At 38.3% G+C, this 21,659-nt stretch overlaps 1 protein-coding gene across 1 annotated transcript in view; it reads right to left on the bottom strand.

Annotated features, from left to right (window-relative positions):
* The window catches only part of LOC121912129 (contactin-associated protein-like 4), a 71,938-nt gene that overhangs the window by 33,829 nt on the left and 16,450 nt on the right, over positions 1-21,659 (bottom strand). The window contains exons 2-5 of the mRNA XM_042434214.1: positions 19,800-19,950; positions 13,723-13,916; positions 9,496-9,643; positions 6,135-6,338 (exon numbers count right to left, since the gene is read on the bottom strand). Coding sequence (XP_042290148.1) covers positions 6,135-6,338; positions 9,496-9,643; positions 13,723-13,916; positions 19,800-19,950 — 697 coding nt within the window. The remainder of the gene's footprint in view (positions 1-6,134; positions 6,339-9,495; positions 9,644-13,722; positions 13,917-19,799; positions 19,951-21,659) is intronic.

Genomic DNA, 21,659 nt, shown 5'->3' with positions numbered 1-21,659 from the left:
CGACCTTTGAGGGAACTAGAGTCCAAAATGCAGGAAGCTACTTTATTTGCTCCGTCTCATCATCACATTTTATACATTCTCCCACTGCCGAAAGGGACAGAACACCGAAAAGAGGTTTTTTTTCTCTTCATATCTATTATACCGTGAAAGAAACTAGCCACATCCAATGCATCACCAAGCTTCCAGCACAACTTATTTTATGAGGCTGCGTGGCTGAATTTAATTTAGCCTTTTCCTGGTGTGATTAAGCACTGAACAGTCTAGCAGTCAAGTGAACAGAAAAAATGCCTGATGTTGTATTACTTTCATGTATTCTAACATTATCTCCCTGTTATCCATATGCAGTATGTATAAAAATGTTCCAAAGCTAGTTAAATATTTAGGAGGGCCAAGGTATGACTATTAAAAAAAAAAGTTTTAATAAGGAGCAGAACATTCCTTCACAACCTGAAGATAAGCAAAAAGTTTAAACCCTTAAGTTATATGTTTTTAGTTGTCCTTAAGTGTTGTTTAAATTCCTGTTAGCTTCATCAATGTAGGAGATCCGTCTGAGCGATGACGTTTGTTCTGTAAGTGCTCTTCATGTCTGCATTACTTCAAGAATCTCTCTGTGTGACCTCCAGAATCACTAATGGTTCACTGAGGTCGTCTATATTTTCAGCGTGCATCCTCTGGATTCATGTAACCTTCTTGAAGGGATTCTTAAACTTTCACAACCCAAGAAGCTGCTAAAAGTTCCTCAAAGCCTTTTTTATTTTTTTTTTTACAGTGCACGTTCCCTTGTATGTTAATTCCAGATGGCTCCCTAAGGCAATATCGCCTAATCATCTGCTGTCTGCTTCTGCATTACGGCTCTACGCTGTGACTCTAAATCAAATTGTGTTGGAAGACATTGACAGGTCTTATAAGATGACAGACTGCTGTAACTGTTTCAGCGTTTTCAATTTATTCCGTTCAGCTTAAATGATTGAGACGGTACACACAACCAGACAACACAAGAATAATGTGCAACCACTTGAACCTGCTCACAGGAGAAAGATTTTTTAAAGAAGCTTGGCCAAAAGAATAAATTAAAAGGAAAAAGTCTGATAGTCAATTGGCAGGAAAAAAGATGTTGCTAGAATTAAGTAATCATTGTAATTGCTTCTTTCCTGTCCTTCCCGGCTGTCCGCTCAATAAAATCAGCAATTTTTAAACTTTAGCGTCAGTCAGCAGTCTCTAAACATATCCATAGCAGTAACTCCAGATGGAAACTGTAAAATAAAGTTTGAAGTGAAACGTGTTTGAAGAAGCCATGTTTCAAAACATTAAAACACTGAACAAGTGACTAAACTGCAGGACCACCGGAGCCTCGTAGGCCACGCAGCCAATCATCTTGTCCTTGTGTGTGACTGGATCAGGTCAGCTGTGGGCTGTAAAATTAAGCACAGCTGGCTTTTTCTGACATGAGTGTGTTGCTTCTTGGATGAAGGCTAAGCTGTTTATTTACAACCCTGCAAGACTCAACACAACTGAAAGACCTTCCTATATATCAGTGGATAGAGTGTGTAGAATAACAAGGTAAGCCAGTACTGCAGTATTGAACACGACACACAGCCCACTATTCACTGTGACAGCTGAGCTGACAGACTGTATCCAGAATGAGTCATTGCCCGTGTGCGCCAGGCATCTTCAGTATATAGCTACAGTATGGGACAACAACTACATGACAGGAATAATTAAGATGTTTTTCACAGATTATATATATATACATATATACAGTATATATAATTATTGCTAAAACAAAGCCCTCTGTGTTGCTAATAATGTGCAAGATCTCAGTTTTCTACTGAGAGGGAACAAAGAACAAAATAATATCAACCTGACAAGACACATTTCAGGCATTCAGCTGTTCTGTCGTACAGTTCCTGCAGCCTGTTAACACACAGAGGCTCCAAAAGGGATTGAAAGCCCGGCCCGAGCAGCTTTAATATGACCACAAATCAATCATCTCCATTTCAACAGCTTCTACCTGAAACTCTGAGCCTCACAAGGCAGCCTCTGACAGCTCCTCTGGGAAGAATTTGAGCCTTCGCCTTCAGGTCATGAGTTAACCGCACGGATAAACCCATCAGATCCATCTTTCACTTTAACCCTTTACGCCACACACTTGCACAAAATGAAACATGACCTCTCTACCCTGCATGCCCACTTACTTGGCACTTTTTAAGTTTTAGGCACTTTAGATGTTTAGATTCTTATCCATTATGCAGTACTATCAGGGAGGCGTCGATCGGTCCCAAATTGATTCTGCAGCATGACAACGACCCCAAACATGCAGCCAGAGTCATACAGAACTATCTTCAGCAACAAGAAGAAGAAGGAGTCTTGTAACAGATGGTTTGGCCCCCTCAGAGCCCTGATCTCAACATCATGGAGCCAGTCTGGGATTAACATGAAGAGACAGAAGCAGTTTGTATGAAGTCAATTGATAAATAAAAAATATTCTTGTTTTTGAAAGCATCCTCACTTTACTTTTAGTGCTTAAAACCTTTGCACAGTACTGTATGTACACGTTTATTAACTGTATTCTGTGCCTTTGTGCAAACAAATTCAGATTAAAAGTCCCATTTGTGAGATTAAAACTCACAAACTGGGATTTTTAATCAAACTGCAGTTTAAGGACTTCATTGGTTTACATAATTTATGTCTAGAAATCTGCTTTCTTCCCTTATTTTATAGAAGGGAAAGATTTCATATATTTCTGACACCTTCTTCGTTATACAAAGAAAAGCTCAAGCAGAAGGCACAAGATCAGTGCAGTCCCTGATGGTATATTTACTTTCACAAAATATTCCAGAGGGGGAAAAAAAAAGAACTGAGCTTAATTATAAGCCAGTGAGCTACAGAACTATAAACAGACATTTTGATGAATGTATAGCAGAGAGGAAATGAGATGCTTTTGGAGAGAGTGCATACATTTTAATGAGCCAGTGTATTTATTCACACAGTTTGGACAGCTCTAGACAAACAGAGTGGAACTAAGTGTCTCCTGTTAAATGCTGCTGAAGGCTGCTAAGGGTACACAGGGGAACAAAACTCCCCTAATGGGTTGTTACAGTGGGGGGGCCAGACCAGCAAACACTAATGAAAATCTATCGCAGGTAAAGGTGCAAATCAGTTAATTACCTCTGTTATAATTTACAAAGTTAATGTTTTTAAACTTTTAAAGGGGTGCACAATCAGCTAGAATTACAGTAGACAGGCTGGTATTACATCTTTAGTGCCAGCAAGGCACTGAACCAACGAAACTGCTTATGGCATGCTGCACTGTGGTTGACCCCTCTGAAAAAATGCACTAAGGACTACAATAAGAGTTTATATGAGTGCTGTAAGACACATTAGTTAGTTCAAATAGCAGAATAAAATCATTATGATTTGAAAAGTAACGGTAGAGAGGATTGACAGGAAGGGGGTGACATGCAATAAAGGTCTGCTGCTGGAATCAAAACGCAGACATTGGTGTTTTTGTGATATGTGTCTTAACCAGTAGGCTACTGGGATGTGCCGGCATGAAACAGTATTTTTGCTGTGTGTCTAAGTGCTGCTGTCTAGCCGTCTGGTTTAAATTTTGCCGATATTTCATATTCATAGAAATGTAAGTTTCTCAGTTGTTTCAGAAAGATTCATGACCTTTGGTGCTAATGATGTTCTTTCAAAACCCTTTACAAAAACTAGAAAATAAAGAGAAGAGTGGTGGGCGAGCTTGTTTGCTTACTTGCTGAAAATGTGACATTTTTGTTCATTTTCACTTCTGCAGCAGTGTTCTGTTGTTGGAGGAAGCTGCATCTCGCATCCGTGTCAATCATGAACAGCGTGTGTTTTGTTCTTACTGAGGATTGTTTTTATTGCCAAACGTTATATATACATGCACATTTAAGTCACCAGACATGTTCCTGTACAATGACAGCTTTACAACTGAGAATTCAAGGCAGACACACAAGTCTACCGGTCTGTACATTTTTTAGAGTAAAAAAAAGAAACATAATAGAGTACGAAATGGAAGGAATAACCCCATCTGAAAACGAAACATGAGAAGGAAGTCAGACAGAGAACTGTAATGATATATTCAAAGGGTGGTGAACTCTAAAAGGCAGAAGGAAGAAGGAGAGCAGAGGGCAAAGAGGCGGAGAAATGTGACCGAAGCAGCGAATCGGTCGCTTATGACTCAAAAAAAAATATTAAGTGATAAAAGAAATGGTGAAATGGTGAAAAATAACAACAGAAAGGCAGAGAATGGTGCAAAAAAAAAAAATCAGTCCAGCCAACGCATGGATTATGAAGTGAATACACACTATTTACAGATTTGTTGTCAACACCAAACTCAGCACAGCAGAGATGAGTGACAGTAAAGACTTTTACCCTTCAGCCACATGGCTGTTCTCCAGCTAGACCACAAAGGGAATATACGGTACTGTCTAATGAATTGGAAGGACAAATCTAATGCATCAACTGCACCAGGAGGTTAAGACCTTTAATTACACATGCTGAAATCATAAAAGTAATATAGTAGTCTGCTAGGAGGACAATCACTTATGAAGTGTTTCTGTGCAGCTGAGTGTAGAAGCTGGTCTCAGCAGTTTAGATGCAACTGACATGAAGAATAGTAAGCAAGGTCCCACATGAACACAGTGCCTTTGAGTTGAAATATTTCTCCAATGCTTATCAGAACAGTAAGTATTCCACCTCTCCTCTATATAAATCAACAGCATGAAAAATATGCATGAAAAATATGCACAACAACAACAACAACAACCAAAAGAAAATGAGCACAGCGACAAAAAGAGCACTCCAGCGATTTGGTGTTGCATGTCCATGAAGTTGAGGGAACTCACAAGGAAAAGAAACACAAACAAACACTCTGCAGAGGCTGATTACATCTTCACTTTCAGTTTCTAGTATGGGTAAAGCTCCAAAAACACTATATCCTACATTTACAGTGATGCAACTTTATAGCGTTTTTCATTAAACCCTCCTAAATGCTGACGTCTTTCAGTCTCCACAGCTTCAGTTTGTAATGCAAGGCTTTAAATTTTTAAAGAATAAGGCTGGCAATTCTGTATTTTTCTTATTGTCAACAAATCTCATATGCAGAGCCAAACCAACAATGAATTTATCTGCTTACAAGCATTGTGTGTGTGTATCTAAAACCTAATATATCTTATTCCTCTGTGCTATAGACCTCCGTTGTTGTCCAAAAACTATTAAAAACATGTCAGTGAGCCGCACTGGTGCACTGGCTGACATGTTCTTTCCTTCCTTAATAGTTTTTGAACAACAGAGAAACAACACAGGCACAGAGAAATAACATATATCAGGCTTTAGATACACACTCAATACTTGTAAGTAGATCAATTAATTGTTGGGTTGCCTCTGCACATGAGATTTGCTGACCTTAAGAAAAATATAGAAAAATCGACAACTTTATCCTTTAAGTCTCAAGCCCAGTTCAAGACAAGCCTGATGGCATAATCTGAGTTGTTTTTGCAGACTTTGGGAAGCTGCCTCCAGAGTAAGCCAAGACATTATACAACTGTTACGGCTGGCTGAGTGGAAGTGCTTGTGACGAGTAAACTGAACTTCATAAAATCAGTGGAGTTTAATCCACAGTACCAAAGCAAATACTGAGCATAAGTAGACGACACAAGTATAAGAACAGAAACCAGTGGTCAGCAAACACCATGTTATTGTCCGCCAGTAGATCTGTGGGAGAGCAATAAAACTGCCAGGAAGGTTCAGCGACCTCATAGCTTACTGATATTGCCAAGAAAAACAATCACAGGCTAATCAGAGCAAAGAAAGTTGCTTGATATGCATGGCTTGGTGGCACAATCCATTAAAGAGTTGGTTCACAGGAATGAGCGTTAATGGCTTCTAATACACAAGATTCCCAAGATAATTGTATCACTTGGAAACTTTTCTTTAAAGCAGTACACACTTGACAATATTTCAAAGTGAATTAAGTTCACTTAGTTTGTTTGATAATGTGATGCAGCACCAGCATGACTTTAAGTAATCTTGACACTGTGTGTGTGTGTGTGTGTGTGTGTGTGTGTGTGTGTGTGTGTGTGTGTGTGTGGAGGTCAGAGTTGTACCTTTTTGGAGGAGCAGCAGAAGCTTCCCTTTCTCTAACTCTAGGGTGAGGCTGTGCTCGCTCTGTCCCTCCGCGTGAAGCAATATCCCAGAGTTCCTCAGGGTTTTAAATTTCAGAGAGATGCTCTCTCTGGTCGTCTGTCTTGGCCGGGGACTCAACCTGTAGAAAAGGCTGCTGCGACCGTCGAAGCTCACCACGTCAGAGTCTGAAAAAACAACACGACCACATCTTACTCAGTCCTCTGTACCCGTGTACGAAACAGGAATCATCTGGGAAATATTGTGAAGGTAGGGGGTACAATCATTACTGTAAACACATCACAGGAGGCCTATGGTTATGCACAATGTGACAAAGGTACCAAACTTTATATTGTTCTTTTGAAGATCTGCAAAAGTTATTTCTCTCACAATTGAGGCTATTTCTCAAAACATATCTATTTAAATCTCATCCCTAATCCATCTCTTTCCAGCAGAGTTGGCAAGATATTGTTCATAGAGGACAACAAACTGATTTCATCATAAATCATTTCTCTACACCTTCACCATATGATAAAAAAAATATTAAATATTCAGAAAATGTTCTGAAAACTTGTAGGAAATACATTTTAAATGATTTACATATATACCCTCATATATAATTGAATAATTGGACTTATATATGGAAAAATAAATCCTTTTTCTGTCTCTAATCATCATCAGAAAACCTTAATTCTGTAAATAATTCTTTCTCACAGATCATAGATTGTATTTCTAACTTTGCTTGGTGATATTATCCAGTTTTCATGCTTACATAATTCAATACATCAATTCACAAACATCTGTTTAATGAACTGAAGGGAGTTCTAAAAAAAAAAACCCTGAAAAAAAACTATATTTTAACATTCAAGACATTCAGTATTTTATATATTGCCTCATATAGTGTGTCTTTAGCATGTTTTTTCTTCACTGGAGGCGTTAAGTGAAGACTGAAATCATTCTGACATACCTGCCATACCTTTGAAATACCTTTGAAGAACACTTTCAAAGATAGTTCAGGTAGTAGTACAAATATATTCTGCACAATATTAATCCACATCCTCATCTCTGTTTTGATTCAGATTATGTATCAAGAAAGACAAAATATTTGTTAAGTTTGCAACCTGCAGTTTGGATTTTCATCTAATTTCTGCTCAGAGCCATGATTGAAATGCAGAAAATCCCAGAGGAAAGAAAGCCGAGTGAGTGATTAATCACAAACAAAATGTTAGACACTCGGAGAAGCTGGTCTTTTTAGCTTGTCTCTGAATATGACAAGCAGATTGATTACAGACCATAGTGCATCTTTCACGTTATTCAAAAAGAAAATAATACACTAACATCGCCCGTCTTTTCTGTTGCTGTGCTGATGCTACAAATCTGCTGCCTACAGAGTCACCATTGAAGCATCAAATTAGAAATGTCAGCTGAGATGCTTCAATTATTGAATTCAGTGGATTTTGGCATTTATTGCTGAAAGCAGTACAAACCCAAAAACTTAAATTATTCAAAAGTCAAAGCCCCAGAAGTGTTTTTCTTCTTCTTTACCTTTTGGATGAAATGAAGAAAACTTGCCAGCAGCCTCAGAGTCTAATTAAAGCACATTTCTTTAAGTTGAAAGCAACCATTAAATCAAACTGAACCAACAGACAAGCGCACTAATGTGCTATAATGCTATTTTTTTTTACCAATCACACTCTTGATTTACTTGCACCACGGTTACAGAGAACATTTTATTTAAAGGTGTTTAGTTCCTATTGTTTTGATATCACCATGTCATTTTATTTAAAAAAAAAAAAGAGTAAACACTCTCTGTCTCTCTGTCTGTTGCCGGGGGCAACAAAGTTATAATTAACTTTTCGTGCTGACTCGACCTCTCATAGACATATTACCTCTGCCTGTATTCATGTAACATAATGAAACTTTGTCTAGAAACCAGCAGAAATAGCAGGAGGTAAGTCTGTTATTACTGTCATTGCCACAGCTGTCGTGTCCTCTTCTGCCTCCTCCTCTGTCCTTACTTCTCTTCTCATGCTGTTTCGGGTTTTCCTGCCCATTAGTCACCTGTCCAGAAGGTGCCAGCTGGGCCCCCACTGTCCATCACATCCAGTTAGTGTTGTGTATGTATTGTACACATATATAAGGCATGTTTCCATCCATCTTTAATTTTGAATTTACACACTGCGATCTGATATGCCAGAAGTGTGAAAAAACAGACCCCAAATATTACAAAAAGTTTCTGTGTCGATAAATATAAGATGCAATAAAAGCAGATGGAGATTTCTGAATGACATTGTTGTACCTTCTTGTTCTGTAGACAAAGTGTCTACATGTCTCACTGTTGTATCCCTCCACTCAACCAGAAAAAAATTAAAGAATAGAAAAGGAGGGGTGTCTGGTAATCTGGTACCATGTTGCATGTCTTCTTCTTTTTTCAGCATGATAAAAATGTCAAAAGGATAAAGGTGGATGAGAGAAGACAAATTCATTCATTCAAACAAAAACACTGTGAATGCCATGTTAGATTATGGAAATGCCATGATGTCTCAGAGAGTTACCAGTGGTGGAGTCTAAATTACTTAACATAAACATAAGACAGTTGAAAATGTCATTGTGGATAAAAAAAAACATAAAATATAAAAAGACTGAAATGAAAGTATGATATGTAATTCCTTTTTAATATTCCAGCAAATTCAAGACAAAATATACTCTATTCAAAAGTCCCCTTACAGACATCTTTTAATGCTCTTTGAATGATAATTTGTGTCAATTATGTTTTTTTCCATCACAGAGTTTGATTACATAGTCAAAATTACTTAAAATTACTTCTCCAGTGCACACACACACTGAGGAAGGACTTTAAGAAGGAAACTTCTTGCATCCAGCATTTAAACTTTTAAAATTAAAAATATTTGCATATTACTAATTATTCTCCCTCAACTGCTAGAAACAAACAATCTAATTCAAGCAGTTTTCACTCTGTGTATACTGGCTTCAAGTTTCCACATAAGAAACTTGATGACAGCCTTTTAGTTTCAAACTCTGCACATGCATCATTTTTGCACAGCGAAGGTCAAACTAACAATGAGCAAAACACATTTTTTGAGAGGAGGAGGATTATAAAGATTTGTAAGAACTGTTTTTCCCCCCAAATTTGGCATAAAGGGCTGGTTGCTGAAAACAAACCCTTGGGTTTATTGTTTAATGCATGGCTAAAAAGCTGATTAGTAACTGGCTAAGAATGTCTAGCGGCTAGAATTTGAACACTCTAATGTTCTATTTTATGATGTGAAACAAGTAATCTCAGTTTACGCTTGTAAGTGAAAGGTACAAAAACCCGAGACTGACTGTAAAGACATCCGTAGGTCTCCAGTCTGAGTCCAATCCGACCATTGGGATTCCAGTCCAGGGGGATCAGGCGGACGTAGCGAGCGATCACTGGATGCTGGAGCTTGTGCTGGACCACGCTGTCTGCGTTACTGTTACCTGGAAAAGCCTGGAAAAAAAAAAACCCATCAGCGGTAGCTAAATTAGTTTTCTGGCTCTCCGTCAATACACCTGTCCATCTTTCGCTTGTGAGACACCATAAAGATAATTGTATTAAAAAAAAAAAAAAATCCCTCTGGATCTTGAGCTTACTACTAAATAAGTGAACATGTTCTCTTTCATCTTTTTATTGAAGTTGAACTGCAGTCCCTAGGGCTTCTGTGAGAAGTGATACGTTTGATTTTCCTCTTAATGAAGGGAATATTGTGGAGATAGGGCCACGTTCCTGGTGAATGGGTTCTCAATCAGGTAGAAAATTAGATTTGCGAAGCACTAGATGTAGTTTTATATGTATTAGACGCCTTGGTAAACACTTGGTCCATAGAGAATAACATTTATTAACCTCCTTGATCCTAGAGCACTCTTTCTGGGATTTTTTAAAACCTTTTTAAGCTTCAGTTTGGACTTGATATTAAACCATTTTTAACATCTTTCCTTATAAACCTTAAACCCAGTCTCTCTGCTTTTACTCTCTATTCTTTCCGGGTAGTTCTGTTTCTAGTAGAATAAACTTTTTTGCTTGATTATACCCCAGTATGAATCTTGATATCTTTGAGACTCAGTGCCCGTTCCTAGATTACCTCTATTTCAGTTTTTTGATTTTCTTCTCCGTTGGCCCCGTCACATTTCAATGTTTCCTTTTTTTCTGTATACTGGTCTGATCCCCTTTATTTATTTGTTTTTCAATTTGTGCAAATATACCCCGCCCTCCAATTAAACTTTCAGCACTGTGAGGACATAAAGGCGCTACAGGATGGCTCAGTGAATTATGCTCTTCCTCAAATGGAGGATGTTTACTCAGCTGAAATGTCCTTGAACAAACCACCGAATCCCTACTAGCTCCAGGCTGTTGCAGCAGATCCTGACCTCTGACCTCCTCGTGAAGGTGAGGGGAACAAGGATAAATATGTATGCCATTAAAATTCGTATCTGGTCTGGATGATTCCTATGAAACACTGAGTCGCCTGAGTAAATTGTCACAATCTGGACAATTGTAACACAGTTCCCACAGCTTTGAACAGCCGAGTCTGTCAGAAAACAAAGTCCCAATCTCCACAAATGACCATTTCCTGCTGAGGAGGCCGAGGAGAACAGCGCCTCATTTAGTTGAGGTATTGTCTTTTGAAATATGACCTGAGTTGAGAAGGGAAAATCCTCCAAAGGGAGACTTTAATTGCAGAGAGAAAGAGAGAGAGAGAGAAGGAAAGTAAAACAGAGGCGCCGGGTTGGAGGGAGAATCTGAGAATAAAGCAGAGAAAGAATTTGGTAACATAACATATGAGAGAAAATGAGGGTCAGATCCTAAGAAAACTTTACATAACCAAACTCCTCATTAACTAGCACCAAAATCAGGAGAAAATTTTATTAACTCTACTTCACTCACCCTACTATCTAATACACAAACTCAGATGTACTCCTAGTGGATTCTGTAACTTCAAAGCATCGTTTTAAGCTACAAAATGATGATTACACGTTGAAAAAATGTAAGTAAGAAAAACTTGATCTATAATACAGTTTTTAAAGATCATGTAAATGGCATCAATTGCTTTGTGTCCAATTTAAATCCCCTAAACATGCTTCTCAAATCTTAAGTATTATAAATAAGCAACAAGCAAAGTTTAGCTCTCAGTAGTCTGTCAATCTGCTTTATCAGGACTGTGTTGATTTTGTTTAATCAGATTTGATTGAATATGTGACTCTCAGCTTTCTCCATCTGAGCCGCGCCTCCTTCAAACCGTTGAAAGATCTCAGACAGAAACAGAAATACAGAAATCTTATCTGTTAAATAACCAAAACAGTTCAAACTTTGGCAGAAAATACTGGTCTAGACCCCATCGCTCAAAGTAAGAGGCTGATTGAATATAATTTCCTTTACAAAAAACAAAGAGAAATGAAAACAAATGATCTATTTAAAACACTCTTAGTAAAGGTTCATGCAACTAAATCAATAAAGGTAAATGTCCCACATCCATTACCTCAGGCTCCACACCTTCACCTACTGCATGTTTCTAGCCTTTTTCACTTTTGGCTCATATTTTCCTTTCAGTAGGACGTTCATTTAACAGAATCTGCGTCTTCACCTGTCCTAAAAGGAAATCTATGATGTATTTCCAGTCCCTTTAGGTCCATTAACAGTTAAGGATGCTATCGTCCCTGATTAGGAGAATATATACGACCGACACCATCTGCTCATTCACACCTTTGTAGCAGCTGCGAAGAGAGAAAGAACAGAGAAGATGAGAGAGGAGGGAAAAATTAGAGAACGAGAGAACATTACTCAGCCTCGCAAACTCTGGCCTCCGAGTTTAAAGGAGAGAGAGGTCCTGGAGGAATTGTGACTGATGAAACAGCTCAGCAGTCAACTCTGTTCCCCGAAAGCTATAATAAACTAGGCTGACTAATATGTGGAGCTTTAGAAGGACTTTTGAGACATGCTGCGGATTTATGCCAAGTGTGAAATCAACAAGCTTTTAAGCTGTGAGAAGCCCTTTTCTGTTCTCTCTCTGAAGGAGTCTTAGCCTGACATTAGTTTTACCCTCGCTGTGAGAGTCTTAACTCTCATCAACTTTAAAGTGAAGCTGTTCGTCACAGCATCGCTGTAATAGGGAGAATTTTCTGTCTGTAACAAGAGCTGCGAGGAAAGGCTCGACTGCCTCTACCTACTGTCTAAGGGTAAAATGCTTCACACATTCAAGTATGGGCAAAAAATATTAAAATTTTAGAAGTGTTATGTGAGTAAATGAGATGCTAATTCCTCCGTATTTGATAAATTTGAATAAACTGGAGGTTTGTCCTTGACATGCAGCTTGATTTGTTGGCTAACTGAAAACTGATTTTTCAATTAATCGTGCCACCTTAGTGAGCAGCGCTTGTTCTTCTCATAGTTCATAGGGGTTCGTTAGCACATCTAATAAACCTAACTCATCATTAATAAAGAGGAAAGGCCAATGATGGCTGGTGAACAGCAGATTCAGCTGTCATGCTTCTCTTACTTCTCTCCAAATGGTCTTCTGCTGTCTGCAGGACGATGCTTCAAGCCATTTTATGGATACGTTTTAAAACAATACTCTTTGCGGTGCCTTTTTTAAATAATACTGTTTAATACTGTCTATCCAACAGTATTGTTTCAAGTAGTCTTACTCTAAGTGGTGTGTGTGTGTTGCAATACTGATTTTTTGCACATTTTTTTCAGATTTTTTTAAAGTAGCCCTATTAAGACAAAACAAACAACGAAACAAAACACTCAAATAGCTTTTAACATAGAGAAACATTGTAATGTCACTAGTTACATTTTAATGTAAGTAGCAAGAAATGGGGAAAGTACCATGAGTAGTAAACGATATCTTTGCTGTTTTTGCACTACACAGTCTTATTTTTTTTACAACTGTGTTAGATCTGTATTACATACATATACAACAATTGGCAACAATGAGATAAATGCATCTTTTTCTGGTTTTTTGTCAGAAAATGGTAAAAATAAAAAATCCAACACATTTTATATATGTATTTTATCCTGAGGTCTGTATTTTCATTGTATATATAATGTTATCATATACATACTGGTGAGAACTGCTGAGGATGTTGAACATCACATAACATCACTTGAAAGCAAATTACATGCAAAATTATTCATATCAGCCTTTAAAGGAATATTATAGGTGTAATAGCTGCATTTTTCGCACCCAATAAATTTTGCCATTAGAAAAAGTACAGGTGTAAATCATAAAATTATGGATGGCTGGATTACATTTAGCTGCTCCAGTTTCAATGCATGCTGGCTCACTGTCACATTGTCATGGCATACTGGGACACTTGAATAGAGTGAAGCCATCATTAATGTTATCAGTAACACCTTCGCTTTTCCCTTGATGAAAAGTCAAAATATCTGCTGTGAAAATTGTCTCCTGTAGCTCTGTTTTGACAGAACACCTTCAGACTCACTGTTCTCCCACATACTGCTGTTAAATCAAGTTCTATTATTACACTAACTGCAGAGCTGTCAGTAGAGTTTTATTATAACACACTCACCCCTATACTGTCTTCCTGTCGATACTGTTTCCAGTTGTGTCCTGTGTCGCTGAACATCAGCAGGTAGGCCGTCAGCCAATCGGAGCTGCCATAGCGGCCTTGCGTAGCAACGGCAGTGATTTGGGTCCGCCCACCCAGGTCGACCTCCAACCACTGATATCTGTCTGAACTGTGAGGAGACCAGCCTCCAGCTCCTGGACAGAGAGAGAGGAGCGAAAGAGAAATGCCTCTGTAGCATCTAAAGAGTTAAGTACTGACTTATTTTTTTGGGCGAAAAGTCATATTAAGAGTTCTTTAAAAAAGTAGAATGAACAAACACTGATAAAACCATTAATTGTAAGACACTTTTCTCAAGAAAATTAGTTAAGGATGCTGGAAAATCAAAAGGGAATAATCACTTGTTAATCACTGCATTAGAAAGGCCAAAGACATTTTCAGACAAATGCAAATCCGAGTTTTCAGTTGTCTCTTAAAAGAAGACGAATCTTACTCAACTTATTTCATCAGACACAAACTTTTCCATACTTTAAAGGCCCTGAGCGGAAATGATTTATCAAATTCTTTCTTTGATGTTTAATTTGGAAGTTAAAAGAGTTTAATCTGTTGCTTAAGGACTGTTCCGTGCATAATATGAGCTGCAGCCGAGGCATTTATGGCGAAAACCACAAGCCTTATACAATATTAAAAAGTGGGCAGTTCATAGCAGACCTTCATATAATCTGAGTAGCAGTGCAGAGACCCATAAGATGAAGACACGTTAAATAATGAAAATACCAAAAAGTGTGTGTGTGTGTGTTTGTGTGCAAGAGTGAAAGTGCTGAATCATAACAAAGGGACATTTTGCAGCCAGGACACCATATGCACTCATTTTAAAGGGAGATACGCCTCTTTTTTCTTATTTATTTATTTAACAGTCAATACAATGGACATTCATTGACTGTCCCAGAGTTCGCTAGATAGCTGAATTTCATCAGCAGGCCCTGGATAGGCAAATGAATTATAGTATAAAATGTTACAATTCATACAGGTGTATAGTAAATAAACATTGCATCATACAAAACTAATAGCAAGCCTCTGTTTAGTATCTATGTGGTTAATGGTCACATGATTGGTTCTGTTTCAGCCATGATTTCAACTGTGATTTAAAACTAATGAAGGCAGAGCAATGTCTGATAGTGTTAGGTATTGTGTTCCAAGTTTGCTGCTCTAATGGAGAAAGCTGACCAGCCATATTCACCAGCTGCACCACACAGCTGCCTCTGGTAGATGCTCTTGTTTGCCTAATGTTATCTGAGCACTCTATCATTGGGTCGGGGCGGGGGGCGATGCATTCCCTACACTCTAAACTCTAACCCTTTCCCTGAGGATGATCAGTACTTTTGCTTCTTCCTTTCCTGAGACGTTAATTTTTTTCCATTTCCTGGCACCTTTGGCCTTAACCAAACTAACAATCTTTTTTTTAAACCAACCTTGGAACATCTTCTGAGCACCCAGTTGACCAATGGTTTGTCCTGGTCTCAAGTGATTCTACTTAAACGCCGAAAGGTCGATTGATGTACAATCAGAACCATGTTGTCCGACCACCTCATAAATCAACTGTGTTAATTGGTTCGCTCAAAGGTGGAGCGAAAAGCCGACTATCATAGAAAGGGGAGGGGGGAGATGTGACATTGTTTAAATATGAGGATAACAGTGAATATATTCAGACAGGCAATCATGTGTTGCACTTGGTTGTTCACATAATAAACAACATAAATAGTTGTGTCAAGAATGAAAATGGAGAGCTACAGAGGGAAGCTTCCTTCTTACCTCCACACAGCTGACCAATCACTGCATGAAGTGGGTGTGACACTGACCCTCCCTAATCCGCTGTCGGCAGGGTTAGGGGGGAAGGAGCTTCCGAAGCCACACAACCACAACTGGACTTTTAGTTCCAATTTTAGGTACTGAGATTAGTTTATAGGTTCCCAAGTACCTGGAAGTTTTGGTGAAAAAGGGGCTTATCTTCTCTCATCTCTGGATCTCATCCCCATGACCTCCAGCCTGCCCTCACCTGCACCATCTCATCCCAGTGGTTTACACTGGGAACACCCTTAAAACTATCACCTAACACCTAACGTTACGTCGACCGTTCAACACTGCTTCATCATTATAATACCAATAAGCCATAACACGCCATAATTCACACTGATGTTAGAGAAGTTGAGATGTGTTTTTAGTTCTAACAAAACTTTTCTCCATATTTCAAAAAGACAACTTATGGTTGACTTTGAAGACAAATCTCTAATTAATACCGGCAGCCATAGACTGTAATCAGTGTCATTCTTTTGTCACTGCAATTTCCTTTGTAGTGACAGTCATAGATTGTAGAAAAAATAATGATGCAGTATCAGTAGCAAAGTTGTTTTAGAAAGAACTTTTGTGTCTGGGCTCTCTGCCAGTTGAGTCATTTGGTATCAGTAGTGTTGGATGTTGAGGAAGAGCCTTCAGGTATAATGAAAGGAAAATCACTTGGTTCTTACTTGGTGCTTAAGCCTTTGTATCGTCTCATAGAAGCAAGATTTTTTCACCAAAATTTCCACAGAAGCACATCAGAGGAATGAGAATTAAGTCTTGAGACCCCAGTTTCATGTGGAAAAACTTCCCATTTCCAAAGAATAATGGTTTTTTTTCCACACAGCCAAGGTTTTTTTGGAGCCAGGAATCTCATAGACATAGAGGAGTCACTTCCTCTCCCAAGGCAGATTAATATAATTTTGGTTCCAACTTGGATGATTTATAACAGCACTGCCAGAGATTAGCGTTTTGAACCCAGCCTCAGTGTTGTGGACCCAAGCATCTGCCTGCCCAGAATAAAATGTGATATAAAGCTGCAATGTTTTGAACAGAGAGAAGCTGGCAGTTGAGATGTCCGTGATATCATGCCTGGATATCAACTGTTGCAGGGGGAGACAGAACTAAGCCATACTGTAATACAATGTTGGCTAAGCTGATGGCTTCACCACATGCAACAGATGACAAACAAAGTCCCTTCGGCCATCAATAATGCACCGCTACTCTGACAGACAGACAAGAAAAGAGACAAAAGACAGACAAAACCTGTCTGCAGCATCACAAAGCAAGAAAAATGTACAAATAGAGCTGTATTTTCTTCTTTATTATAGACTGGAGAGACTTTCATTTCAAGTTCTTGGAGAATATAAATTTGCATGGGGATGTTAATTATTTGATTGTATTTTGATTACAGTGTTTTGACTATTTACTTACTAGGTAGGTATTATTAGTCCGAGGCTTGTGCGTATTTGATAAGAACTTGTGAGCTAGAGCACTTTTCACTAGTACAAGAAAACATTAGGCTTTGTTTTCAGAGCCCTCCCTGTTCAGTCTCATCCAATTTATGTTTTCCTGAGAAGCCTATAATTTGCACAGAATTACTAGGTTTAATCATTTGAATTCTGTTTGGCTGTTTTTAAATAACAGTCGGCAGTACTGGAGCTGAAGCAGCAATTTTAATCAATTACATTTAACTCTATTTAAAAGCACTATGATCGCATTTTACACGTGATTATGACATTTTTCCAAATCGTTGTGATGGTAGAGGTTTTTGTGGAAAAAACAAAGGAATCCTGGTGCATTTATGTGTTGTTTTCAGCAAATTCACTCTCAGTGCACCAGCATTGGAGTAATGTCACAGTGAGGCTTTTTGTTATTCAGAGGTGCAAAAGTCAGAAATTTTTAACTCCCACACAATCCCACAAGTTTTAAAAAAAAAATGGAGTGATTGATCATTGCCCGGCAACTAATTAAAGGACCAGTGTGTAGGATTTAGTGTCATCTAGCTCTCTGGAGTCAGTGTTTGGTTCGTCTGTTGGCGGGCTCTGTGGAAGAAAGGGCTCGTTCTAAGGTAACGAAAACACAACAATTCTTATTTTCAGCTGATTATACATTATATTCCATTTCTGCCGTCCGTTCCGTTAGATGCCAATAATTTCTACACACTGCATCTTTAAGGAACATGAGTAAAACATGCATCCCTAATTTTGTCTTTACAACGCTCTAACGTAGGTTAATCCACAGGTTAATAAGACAACTGATCGGGAGAAGCAAAAATAGCTTGGTGTTTCTCTTAAACAGAACTGTGTGCCTCTGAGAGTCTCTGCTTATTTTACTGGTAAATTAACTCAGAATGAGGTGGTTCCTCAAAGGACGACTATAGAAGATGAGGAGTGTTAGCAGCAGCTGGAGGAGAAGTAAATGAGCAGGAGCCGTTAATTTATACACTGATTTGTAAACAGAACCGATGGGATACTAAAATTAAAGCCGTTTTTATTTTTACATCAGTGAAGCATTTTGTTATGTTGTGGATTCCCTCTGAAGTGCATGTTGTCGCTTTGAAAACTGAATTTGATTTATTAATCAATCTAATTCAGTTCTATACTCTAATTCAATACAGCAAGAAATCATTGGCAAGGAGCAATACAAGAGCTAATGGGCTAAACTCTCACCAATCAAACGCAGAAGAGATGTTATCTGGCTCTATATATTACCTATGTATGCGCATTTAATGCACACATTGCTTACACAGCTGCATCTTTAAGAGACTGTGTGTACATAATGGCACGTATGCATGAATCCATACCATGAAACAGGTTTTTTTTAATCTATCTGGTGAATGTTACTCATGTTTTCAGTGTGCTATTCAGGACAGTTTGCGTCTTGTTTCACTATTTCTTCATCTCTTCGCTTCTCTGTTTTTTCTTTGCAGGTAAACTAACGTATGTTTTGCCATGCAGATGCATCTGATCCTCCTTTAGCAGCATCCGATCCTTCTTTACCCAGATGAAACACAGATCGGTAAAGAGACAGAGCAGATTGACTGAAGTGAAGGAACATAGCGGTTGTGTTCGCTCACTGCTTTTGCCATCAAACACAGGAGGAAACAGCAACCTGCAGGCTGTGTTTCCTGCAGTCTCCCAGGTGGTGAGAATCACTCAGATCCTCTGCTGTGTTGAAGACAAAGACATCACAGCGTTTTCATCTGATTCTTGTCTCTGGTCCGACAGTAAACCAGCAAACCCTTCCTGCCAGAACGCGCCAAAAAGAAAGATGTGTTTTCTGAAGCCCCGTATCAGCAGAGAAGTTTTTTTTTTTACAATGTTTGTCAACTCCCATCAATTCTTCTTAAGACAATCGCCAAACTTTTGCAGAGTCTGTGAAGCATTTATCTAATACACCTGTAATATGTGTATCTAGAAACACAGCAGGTAAGGAGGCAATAACCACTACTCTCTGGCTTTATCTGTCCGTCCATCTATCTTATTATCAGTTTGTGTGAATCCAACTCAGACTTGTCTTTGATCTTGATTGCTGTGTGTCCTGCAGGGAAGTGAATCATGAGGTGAGCAGCACTGCTGCAACACATCAGAGCAGAAACAGAGGGGAGCTTCCTTTCACCGCTTATTTTATCTGCACAACCACTGAAAACATGAGAGGGAAGAGAAAAGAAAAGAAGACAAGAATGCGGCTATCATTTATTGATGTTAAACTGCTACATTTTATATGTGAATACCGGGGAGTATAGCTGAGGGAGAGATGGAATAGCTGACATGCACAGGCCCGAGGGAACTCCTGTTTCTTATGAGCAGTAACATCCAGTCCCTTGATGATCAGTCACATATTACGACGTCAGGCTGATTCTTAATTAACCTTAATCTAGAAAGCCTCGAGTTTAAACGTATATTCTCTTTAAACACAGATATGTCAACATCCTGGTATATAGATAAGGAAACATCAGATTTAAGGGCAGCTACCACTGAGGTGTGTTTGAGCAATGCATGTGCAGAACTCCCAGCTGCTCCAGTGCAATGTCAAGGTTGTTTTGGGCAGCTGACAGGTGTGAATGTGTAAATGTAGTTGCTATTGTCAGCTAAGAAAGACACAACGCATCAGTGTTGTACAGTCTGAGAAGAGTCTCCAACTATGGTGAGTATGTTGCTTTGTGTTGCACAATACACCACCTAACACATTTATTAACCAAAACACATAGGAGATATCAGCCTCGAGGTATTGTTACTCACCTTCCCTCCGGTTCAGCTTAGCGAAGCCTGGCCCGTGGCTGCTGGACAACTGGGAGGAGCTTCTGAAGGATGATGGCAGTAGATGGGATACCAGCGAACTGTGACACACCTCTGTGAATGACAGGGCAGAGGGTGCAAACCATTTAAAATCCTGACATAATACACACAGGAGTCAAGATACTGCTGAAAATTGTTTGACTGTCAGCTCAATAGTGCCTTCATTGATTTCAGTGCTGAATGTATTAAAAAAGCGCATAATCCTTATTTATTAGGCCTAATAATAGTCTTGTGAAAACAGCTTCTTTTTTTTTTTACTACAGTGAGACCCTGTTGGATAAATAATGCATGGTGCCCTAACTAACTGACAGAGCAGACTCATTAATTAGATAAACTGGCCATTTTTGCATTCCAGCAAGTACTCGTTGCAATTTTTAATTTGTTTCTCTTATTTTATACATTGAATTTGCATTGCTGAACAACGGTGTGTGCTCAAAAAATAGATAACTTTTGAAAAAGCTCATAATTAAAGGCCACCCAGAAAACATTTTATACATTTATGAGTAAACTATTATCATTTTTCTTGTAATACACCGCACTGCAGACTTACAGTAAATGACCCAGCAAAGGCTTCAGCTGAATCCCCTGTGTTAATGGATGTATCTTTGCTGCCGGGAGCCAAATATCTCTGAGAGCTCAGATATCTTTTGGTGAGATTATATTAATGAAGCATCTTGAGTTGTCTTTACTTTGTTTAGTCGAGATTTAATCAGACTTGGCCTCACTGCTTTGATATTGGATTTCTGCCTGTTACGGGAACTTACACAGAAGGTTTGACTTTGGTCTCTCTTTCATGGGACTTTGATGTTATCTATCTTTTGTTATGTGTTGCTTGCACGGTGCTACAGCACCTTAGCCATACACTATTCTAATGTGTTAAAACATTATTCATTGAGTCTATGAAACCCTGATGTAGTAGTCAGTTATAGAGGTTTAAAATGTGAAATTTATTGTTACTTATTTGTTGTTTAACCAATAATTATTTGCTGGGCATGTACAGTCTTTATTACTGATTTATTTTGACACAGTCAAAATGTAAATTTATGCTTCACCAAATGTAAAATTATTTAAAGTAGTAGGAGTTAGCAGTAGCCAAATATAAACAAAACTGTTTCAATGGTAAATAAATATTTAAATATTTATGGATATTAAGAATATTAAGTTTATGTAGATAGATAGACAGACAGACAGACAGACAGACAGATAGATAGATAGATAGATAGATAGATAGATAGATAGATAGATAGATAGATAGATACGTAGATGTTTAAGTAAGTAAAAGTAAGTGAATGCAGAGAAACATCCTTCAGAGTTGGAATTTCGTGTGTGCGTTTCATTTAGATCAGGTCTCTGTGCCAGTGACAATTGTTCTGCATTAAACCTATAAATTTTTAAAATGAAGTATCATGAGCTAAGGTGCCATCTAACACAATTATATATGAGCTGCAAGAACACATACAGTCCAGACTCAATGAACTGGGAAAGGTTTGAAAGTATAAGAGGACCTGAGCACTTATCATCTCTTTAGAAACTTTAGAAAATGCAGTATTTTTTTTTGAAACTCATAGTTTTTATTCAAGTTAACTAAAACATGTTTGAGGTTTGTATTGTTATTCAATCCCATGCTGCTGTGAACAGACTAGTACATTAATAATGAGATAATTCTGTGATAATTACTGCTGCGACATTACTTTTGTCCATATCACTACATGCAAGCAATGTTCTGGACATCTCTTGAGTTCCACATCGGGAACCCAAAGAGCAAATTTATTTACATCCTCATTTTGCTCAGGTTATCACATG

The sequence above is a fragment of the Thunnus maccoyii genome, chromosome 14 (genome assembly GCF_910596095.1).
Source record: "Thunnus maccoyii chromosome 14, fThuMac1.1, whole genome shotgun sequence".
Taxonomy (NCBI): Eukaryota; Metazoa; Chordata; class Actinopteri; order Scombriformes; family Scombridae; genus Thunnus; species Thunnus maccoyii.
This window is presented reverse-complemented; position numbering and strand designations above follow the sequence as displayed.